This window comes from Acanthaster planci, linkage group LG02, assembly GCF_054643075.1.
Source record: "Acanthaster planci isolate LZ-2023a linkage group LG02, COTS_SCS, whole genome shotgun sequence".
NCBI classification, from domain to species: domain Eukaryota; kingdom Metazoa; phylum Echinodermata; class Asteroidea; order Valvatida; family Acanthasteridae; genus Acanthaster; species Acanthaster planci.
The window spans coordinates 14,456,988-14,467,033 of NC_141778.1; the positions used below are offsets into that span (position 1 = coordinate 14,456,988).

The 10,046-nt window shown below is 42.7% G+C and overlaps 1 protein-coding gene across 9 annotated transcripts in view; it reads left to right on the plus strand.

Annotated features, from left to right (window-relative positions):
- LOC110973286 (protein furry homolog-like) overlaps nt 1-6,952 on the plus strand; it is a 66,156-nt gene extending 59,204 nt beyond the window's left edge. For all 9 annotated transcript variants that reach the window (XM_087132712.1, XM_087132717.1, XM_087132718.1 and 6 more), the window contains 4 exons: nt 258-368; nt 1,054-1,253; nt 2,297-2,394; nt 3,525-6,952. In XM_087132712.1, the coding sequence (XP_086988838.1) occupies nt 258-368; nt 1,054-1,253; nt 2,297-2,394; nt 3,525-4,330 (1,215 nt within the window). In that variant the 3' untranslated portion in view covers nt 4,331-6,952. The remainder of the gene's footprint in view (nt 1-257; nt 369-1,053; nt 1,254-2,296; nt 2,395-3,524) is intronic.
- The last annotated feature ends 3,094 nt before the right edge of the window (nt 6,953-10,046 follow it).

Below are 10,046 nucleotides of genomic sequence, written 5' to 3' on the forward strand. Positions count from 1 at the left end.
TTGAACTTACTTTGCATAGTTTCCCAAGAGGTTCATTGTTGTAAAAGAAAGATAAATGGAAGCCTTGGATATTATTATTGAGTTTTGACTCAAACGATTTATTTTTCAGTACACAGAGCATGGTCACTTACATATTTGCTTTTTCTTCGTCAGTGACGATTTCCCATTTTCAACTTGATAACCTAGGCAGTCCATAAGTACTGGCTTGTTATTGTTTAAAAGTCAAATGTTGTTTGTTTTTTGGGGATCTCTGGCAGCAAATTGAGTTGTGTCGTCGCCTGTACCGTCTGTACTTCCAGTTACGCATGCTGTTTGACAGCTATTGTAAGCTGATACAGACCCTAAACGCCGCTCGCCAAGCGTTGCAGGTAAGTGCCGTGGAACCGTTCACAGACAGACGTCTTGTTTGTAATTGTGGGGCCAGACCCCTACAGAATTTGCCGTTATGGGGACATCTGCTGATCATAACCCACCATCTGAATCTTGCTGATATGTGGAGAAAGCTTCGTCCTTATATTACCAGTGAAAGTGACCAGAGAAATTCAAGTTCCAATGAAGAGTCTTTTTGTCCAGAACCGCCAAAGCTGCTTTAACACGCTAATTTGAATCACAGAAAGAGCTTCGTAGAGATCCAGTAATTTCAAACCAAAGTAAGCTTCCTAAAGCTGGTTTTGTTCTAAATTTCTCCTGTCTGATGATACCCTAAAGTAGCAAACATTCAACCATTTCATTCTGGTTTTCAGCATTTCACAATTTACATTTGTTTCACTTTGTCAGAAGCGTTTAATACAAATAAAATTCCTCATGAACCTGTTGTGTCATATAAACTGACCAATGTGAATATACCCTCAGTTTGTGTTCATTTCAGTCCAGATTTTTTTTTCTAACGACTTCTAAAAATGAGCATTTCTTTTCTCTTTTCATCAGTACTTTAAAGGTATTTCCTGCCTTTCGATCCCGAGCATCTTCTGTGCTTCTGAGATGCCATTGATGTTACAGCCAGAAAGAATGTTTACAATTTAACAATGTCCTGGCACTTTTCTCATTGCGTAGGTGACAGATTACTCCCAAGACGTGTCAGCGGCCAAGGAGGAGCTAATCCAGGCCTCGGAGGAGCTGGAGAGCGGTCAGGCCTCCCTGTCTCCCGAGGTGGACACCTCCAGGATGACGCCAGAGACTGCCCTGAGAACACTGGCCGAGCACCTAGGCAACAGACAGCTCCGCTTGGCCCTGAGACTGCTACACGTCTACAGGTGAAGAGTCTGATTCGCGAGACACTTATTATATCATTATAAAGCTTATCTGGTAATGAAACCAGGGATTCCTCAAAAGTGCCATAGGGGCTGTAGGTCCTGAGCCTGAAGAAACCTGAAGGGGGAGATACATTGAGAAGCAGCTACGCTTTTAGTGATGGAAGGAAAATCCCAGACAAATATTCTGAGTAAAACCAATTTAATCCACCAACATGAGTATCCGATTCCCGTATTCTCAACTTGCAATCAAATCCCTCAGTCAACTGTTCTATTGGAAACAGCCCACTCTACTTGTAGGCCATAACAGAGGCATCTCTAATACCAAACTGTATGCTCCTGAAGCATGTCATGCACACGTATTCACATCCCGGAGTTCTGTTTGACGTTGAGTTGCACAGTCACCACTGTTATTGGTCAAAACCACCTGGACAAGGCTGATTGAGTCCTAATCAAATAAAAACAAGGGTTATTGCAAAGATGGATTGCAGACCAATATCAAGGGCAAAATGACAAAAAATATGTCTTGATAGAAAAGTTCCACGCCTTGCAGAAAGCAGTGAGAGAGCATGTTGAAAGAAGCACGCATCGTTTGATGTTTTCAATGTTGACCTCTTTTTCGTTTCTACTAAAGTAGACCTTTGATGCTCAGCAAATGAATTCCATAAAATTTGCTTTGCTATGAGAGTTTTGATAAACATTTTTACCATAGTACTTATAGGTTTCCGGTAACATGATCACATTCTTCAAATGATGCATTGTAAGCAGTGTTGTAGTCCAGACCAGCATGAGATCAGAAACAAGACTATTCACAAGTCTTCTCATAAGACTAGTCACAAGTACATGTGACAGGGTGAACAGTGACAGAGGAATTCTTATATTGCCGCTCATTTGAATTGCAAGTGGCTTGAATTCAGACCGGAGGTCGTGTGATGCTCTTGAGGGGTCTCATGATGATGACTGCAACACTGATCGTCAGCGAGTAGTCAGCCAAAGTGTCACTTATTTGTGGATGAATTTTCTGTTTCTCCATCTTCCGTGAGCAGGTCCATGTGGTCTGGTGACCTGTTTGGCTCCAGTGAGGAAGATGACTTGGATGTCCTGCTGGCGTTATTCTGCAAACACCTGTCTGAGGGGAAAACAGGTAAATTTGGGTCGCCGTGTCTACATGCCATATCTTGACACCACCAACTGACATACTCTGAATATTTTCAGAGCTTATTAATATACGTTGGGTAAGGGCAAACCCGTTATATATGCTCTGAATAATTACAGATGAAGACAGTTGGGCTGTGGTTTTACTAACATCAAAACATCACCTTTGCCAACAAAAGCACTTATATTGGATTCATGCCCTAAATGACGAGATGCTTTTAATCCTGAATGGTGAGATGTTTTTAATCCGAAGTAAAATAACTTAAAAGCCTCAAGGTGGTTTGAGAGTGTCTTATTAAGAGAATGAGTATGTGCTTGGCTGGTTTTAAACGTGCATTTAAGACCAGCTCAGGAGAGTGGACGCGACTATCTCCTTAAATGGACTTGGCACCTGTGTGGCACATCGCCCGCACGCAGACTCTTGACCAATCAGACTTGATTAAACTGTCTCGCATCCAGGTGCCAGCCGTGATTTACGCAGCGGGCATTATCAAATACTTATACACGGTCAAGTTGCGCGTTGTTGAATAGGGAGACTGTCTGAGGTATTTATGAATGATGTATTGAGCTGGATGTAGAGTCGGACTGAGGATGAAATAGGTTCAAGAACTATTTCATACATGTAGCTTTGGTCTCAACATTATAAAATTCTAGGGTTTTATCTCAACTGGTAACTTTTATAACATTAATAGGCTTGTGCGACAAAAAAAAACACAAATGATTTATGAAAACCAAACCGTTCAGTGAATACTGAAAAACTTCTGCATTGTATTGAGGAAAGCAGATGGTTCATTTTTGAGTCATAGAGGAACCTTGGACATTTCCTTCTACTGCAACCCATTGTGTCAAGCCAGCAGCTCATTCTGTGCATGTTTTATCAAATTGGAACAATCGACCTTATGTGAACTGACAGTGGCCAGACCCTGTAGCTCTTCATCCTATATAAAACCATGAAAAGACCAGATGTTGGATTATATGGGGATGTGGAGCTGTTTCAAGATCACACCGTGTTATGTGGTTCTTAGGAGAACTGTTTTCTGAAAGTCTGGCACGTCTTATCCACAACTGCCTTTTCCTCTGAATTACAGTTCTCCTTCTTTCCCTTTAATTTTTTTATAGGCGTGTTGGTTGTGACCCGAACCAACACTGACCTAGAAGAAGCCTGTCAGCGACTGATGGACACCAACATGCAGCTCATGGCCTCACTGCGCAAGGCTGAGGCTATGGAAACCAAGGAAGTTGTGGCCTCTCCAATTTTTGAGATCAAGAAGGTGGCCATTGCTGAGGTGCAGGACCCGAAGCCTGCCCAGGAGGAAGAGAAGGGCTCCAACGAAGTCCCAGAGATCAAGAAAGATGACTCGGACGAGAAGGCAGTGCAATCAGACCTGGGTGCCGCTGCTAGTGAGATCAGCCAAGACCCTGCCACCTTGGAGGTTATCCAGGAGGCCCTCAAAGAAGGACCTGGTGGGGACTCGGAGGACTCGGTGAGATCTAGTTGGGATGGGGATCCGTCAGAAGTAGTCGTAATACCTGCGGTGCTTGATGCGGATGACATGTCAGTAGCAAGCGGTGGAACGCAGCTTGGAAGAAGAACGTCCGCTGGAAGTCTGAGAATCAGCTCCACCGATGACCCGCTGATGCTGGATGGCATTGGAGCTGGGGTGACAGCTATGACAAGATCGAAATCGGCAGAGCAGATCCAGGGGCAGTCGCCCACCACCCAGCATGTGTCAGAAGCCCCTTCTAGTAGGCTGTCGCAGGAGATAGGCGGGCGGGTCTCCAGAGAGCTTGAGGGGGAAATACTCCAAGAACCAGCTGCTGAGGGGGAATGTGAGGAGAAGGCTAGCCAAGACGGAAGCCAGAGCAGCCAGAGATCAAGACCCGTCTCACAAACCTCACAGGACAGCATCAGTACAGACCTGTGATGAGTCCAGTTTTCCGTTAATGGAAAATCTGCTTAGAAACAAAGTGGTATGTTTCCCTTCTGAAGTTACAAACTCGTACACCGTTCTTCCTTCCATGAACCTGTTGCATCCTTGCTTTTTGCTTCTGATAATACAAGTACAATGATCTGATTTTCCTTATGGCAAAGGAGCACTTAACTTCCAATCAGCAATCCTCACATGCCACGCGAGTATGCTCCAGCAACAGATACAAAAACGGGAAGGAGAGATGGAGTTTGTGAAATCTAATCTTGCCATTACATCTTTCAGACTTTATTCAGGTGTTTTCCTAAGTGTCATTTCAACTACATGACTACTTGTATCATTGTAGTTAAGGCATGGTTGTTTGTACTGTATATAAGGCATGAGTGAAAAATAATAGGTATTTTTACAAACAGGTTGCATAGTTTCATGTACATCTACGTGAAATTATTTCTGGCCGAAAGCGTGAGGCACATGGTTTTGTTGATTTGCCTCCTGCAATACTTTTGTGCAAACTTAATTTTGTAACAAAATGTCTGGATGGGGACACTTTGTAAGCCCCGAGGTGGACCAAGAGAGGGTGCAATTTTCCGAGCAACGGCGGCTCCTTTGGTCGGAACTGCACTTCGCTTGTTCACAATCGACTATGAAATGCCTGCATCACGGGTCGGGGTGGGTCGCTACCAACAGAATGAACACTTCCAACCAATGTGGCTCAACCGATGAGGTGGTGCCTCTGCTCCAGGTGAATTTTACCAGAACCCATTACTAGGGTGTGCTTCATAGCACCATTCTGTGGCTTACAAATACAGTGAGATCACTAGGAACAAGGTTACAGATGAGTGTCTTCCCCATATGAGAAGCATGACTGTGCATATATAAAGTCGGATCATACCACTGCGACTGGCATGACACCACTATCCAAACTGGTTACCTCATCAACTGAACAACACAAAAAAGACTTTACAGTGTATGTAGCTAAAACAGAAAATGTTGCATGAAGTTTATATGTACATGTTAATGTGATACAAATTGGTAGTCATAATATAATGTGTAACTGAAGAACTTGAAGTGCAGTGTTTGCAATGTGTTGTTTTATGTGCAAATTTCTATTAGAAACAGTGTTATGGTTTTCCTTAGTATTTTTTGTAAGTATTTACATCGTTGTGCTAAAATATGTAAACGGTGATTCAGAATGTGTACCTTGTGACAATGTAACAAACAGTCCAAGTTGTTCACATTTTGTTTGCCAGTTTAATACTGCATGCACTAAAAAGACAAGAATTTGTTGAAGATTAAAAAGCAGTGCTCCACAGTTGACTCTAGTAGAGTCCACAGAATCCTGCAAGTCCATCACAAGTCATCCAGTCTTAAGCCAGAACACAAACTGTTCAAGTAAACTGTGACAGAAAGCATTCCTTTGTCGTGGTTCATCACCCAAGCACTTATGACTGGTCTTGTGCGAGGACTTGTAAAGGGCCTTTCAGAGGACTTGCGCTGAACTTGAGTGCGACAGTGATATACAATATCTTCATGTCTTTGCCATGCTTGGATGGAAGAGGGTAGTGTTTACTATGATGGTGAGGGCAAGTACAGTTGGCCTATTAACTTCTGTGATTCATCATTAACCTATCTACTGACTTCGTTCAGGGCTGTCAACATGGAGTTGAGGAGAGCAAGAAGAGGCTATTATCCTAGGATAACAACAGAGGAATGGCCCACAATAACAGATAGTTTATTAGTTAGGGGAAATTTTTGGTTGGGAGTATTCTTAAAACCCTTTGGTTATGCTTAAGCTCATTGTTTAGGATTGGCTATGATAGAGTAAAAATTAAATGAAAGATATATTATATTATTTTTGTGCATAAATCTTGTTGCCAGTGAATTTAATCACTGGAGAAGACTGCATGTTACAAGTTAACCGCAAGTTGTGAAATGGTATTAGGGATGTATTTCGGTCATAATATTTATATCGTGGACGGGTATGTATTGCATTTTTCACAAGGGCCAAACTTTAACAGTTTGAAGAAATGACAATGAATACACAACAGGCAATCATTATTCCATGATCGGAAAATAGATCTACGAATATGTGGATATTGATTCTAGATTTTTTTACTTTTATTTTAGGCAAAAAGAAAGCTATACATTTTGCTCTCCGGACTGGTGTTAATGAATTAAGTTTCACTTAGCGTCCTTGGGCAACTACATGTATCTATTCCACGTTTTCTCTTGAATGTTCCATAATTTTTATAGCTAAAGCTTCGATTAATATTTGTTTCTACATTCAGCATTTATTTACGAACTCTGAGTAAGCGTTAGTTCGACTCAGTTTACGTCCAGCAGATTGCATGTATTTTGCTCCGCATGCACGCGCACAATGTAACATCATGATAAATAAAATGTGCATACTGAAATAGTAATATATATAATCCGCTTATCCTGTCTAACCAGCCCATGATGCATTGTACAGTACATGTAGACCGTGGGAATACTTTTTGATAGGTAATGACCTTTAGGCTACGTGTACTCCTCTCGCCGCTGTTTTGGGGACCAGAAGAAATTTTATGTCATTGCACATGATTGTTGGCAGTAAATAAACAAGACGAGTATGAGAAAGAATGTTGTGTAGTGAGGGTGTTCCGTCGCAGGTTGCTTACATTGTGAAACAATGTGCATCTTATACCCAGCAAGAAATGAGACCGAGGGGTACCCCCCCCCCAACATGTCCAATCCCTATACACATTCCAGACTGTTGTTACTTAACACATCCCCCCAAGATGTCTGAAAAGAATTCCCCAGATTACTGCGAGACAATGACCAACACAAAGCAGGGGGGGTTCTCTCCGTCTCATACCTTGCTGCATATGAGTCAAACTGAATGGTCTGGTACTGACAAAAGTAGGTCTAACCTGTGTACAAAGTGAATGTGTGAACCGACTTAAGTCTGATTAGATTCCACGTTTTGTGTTTGATGGCGGGAAGCATTTATAAGTGATCCCTGATGGCATTAAAGTACCGAAGCGTGACGTCACTTGAACCAGGAAGTGTAGTGCAAACGAATACAGTACGCGCGTGTTGGTTCACTTGTTGGTTCTTGGGTGAATACCTTGAACACCCGTTTCAGACAACGTTCCAGAGTGGCGCTGAGCTAAACAGGATTAAGAGCGACTCAGGTCGACTGAGTTAAATTTTGCTTACAGACAGATGAACTTAATACATAAATTTGCATTTGGTTCCGCCCATAAACGTCTGAAACCAAGTCGCGCTAGTGTCATTCCAAGCGTCTTCAAGTACTGAGCTTTCGCCTGCTAACAGGCCTTGTACATGTACGTGGTCGCTCCTAATTGTTTCAGACGTCGAATTTTTGCCGCACTTAATTTAAATTTTTTTAATTTGGTTCGCATGACGTTTTCATCGGTACTCAGTACAAGTCATGTATAGTGCTCTTTATGAGGCAGTGCTTCAACCGTGAAAGAAGTGGGGTGAAGTCCGCCCTCTCAGTATTTTTGTCCCATATTGAGGCATTGCGTTCTTTCACCAGTGGAGCGTAATAATCGTTTTGACACGAGTCTCGTGAAAATCAAATTTACCGTTCTCGCGTAGCGCTAGGGCCTAATTTGTTCGAGACAAGTCAGCCAAAAAATGACTTTTCCACTGCCGTGCTCAATGCGCACAGGCCGGCAAGCGTAACAACGAAACCACATGTCAGATTGAGTTGAAACTTTGCATTTGTACTGATAAGGCGGAGAATTTTTGCGTGCACGCCAAAATTAAAAAAAAAAAAGAGGAACCTTCCAGCTCTGAGATGGTGCAAAATAACCCGGCTCTTTTAGGGTTGAAACAGTCCGGCCTCTTGCTCGCTGCTCGAAGTCACACTGAATGCGTCAAGAACAGCAGAATGCCTCACTCTCTGAAAAAGTAACTTGGAGCGAGAGTGAACGAAATTACAAAATTGTATGAAAGAAGACGTTAAAAAAATTATCGTGGCATAGCTTGCGGATGGTGCACACAGAGTTCAATCAATTATGACGTCGTTGATGGCCAAATAAAAAGTAATTGCACGTATGTAACTCTGTCATTGGTTAAATTTCGTTCACACTTCATCGGTCCACAATAATAAGTTTGACACTGTATGAAATTCTAACTAGATTTAGTTCGTACGGTACTTTTCTTCGCTGCTTGGTCTGTCGTGCGTGCAACAACTTCGCCATTTTTTGGCATGTTACTAGTGTGGTTTTGGATGTCTATTCTATGTTTTGGCTGCGGTGGGATCGGAACATACTGCTGTTTCCCCGAGCGCTACGGACATGACGGAGAACAGTTCTTCGGTGAGTTTTAGTGCGTGTATAGGACATCAAAAAAAAGAAAAAGGAACCAAGGTTTGGGAAGACACTAAGCTTGGCAGTTGTGCCGCCTTCAATCCCAAGTTACCGTTTACTCTCGCTGTTGACTATGGCGTACTATTTACGACACGCATTTTAGGCTCTCTCTAGCCTCTTCTAAGGCGACGCAACTACACGACACGACGGCTACCTTACGTCGTGCCGTCGATCGGGTCGCACCGTCGCCTTCTTGCCGTTAAGTTTGTACACACACGACGCGTTGCGTCGTGCGTCGCGTCGTGCTGTCTTGCTTCCTTTCCTTGTTGCATTATTTTCACGTCGCCCCTTGCATTGCCCGTCGTGTTGCACTGGTGACCGTCGTGCGTCGCATCGCGTCGTACGTCGTCCCGGTGCATCGCGTCGCCTATTACGTCGCCTGAAGCACGACACGACACGACACCCGGCACGACGCGTCGTGTGCTGTTACCCTTTGCTGCATGGTATTTAGAAAGGGCGCCTTTACTGTTTTCTTTCATTTCCGTCCCCCGTGCGTGCAAAGTACATGCTATTCGCTCTTTGGTGTTGATTTTTCCTTATTTTTATCTCATCCATTCATCAATTTGAATTAGTTTCTGTCACATTTTATTGGGGAAAAAAAGGAAAAAGAGAGCAAATTATAGCTGACTAAGGCATGGACCTGGTGACCCATCCCAGGCCTCCGACAAAACTTAACCGCATTGTTTTGATAAAGAAATATAGAGAATAAGAGGAAATTACGCAACCTTTGAGTTTAGGCCTAACCCTGTAAATTACTTTTCCAAGACAATAGAGGCCTAACTACATTTCGGCCGCATGCACTGTCCAAAAAATTGTCCAATCCGCCTCAGTGTCAGCAAGACATAGGCCCAAGTCAGTGTTTTTCTCTGTTAAAATGAAGTTTGTTTATACTGTATCCGTAATTCAAATTAAATGGTCCTTCGAAACAAAATTTTACAACACTTTATCAGGGCTGCCGGAATTTAAAAAAGGAACAGAACCAATCTTGGTTTATTATTTTCAACGTATGTTAACTGTTACCGTACAAAATCACTCGGAATCTCTATGAATATTTCAATAATTCCGTTTACCGTAGTAATGCTTTGAGTTAGAACAGTGCATTACGCGGGGTTTGATATGAACCGTGTTTAATTTGTTGCCGCGGACCGACCAATCAGAACTGAGAATTCAAGTTTGCCTGAAGATAATAGAGCCTGAAAGTTGACCCCTGATGGCGCGCTTCCGGAACTCTTGGATAGGAAAAATAACTTGCAAAGATTTTAGAATTTGTAATATTTTTTGTTCAGTTACTTCTTAAAAGAAAAGCATGGGTGGCATGAGTCATGCTCGCTTTG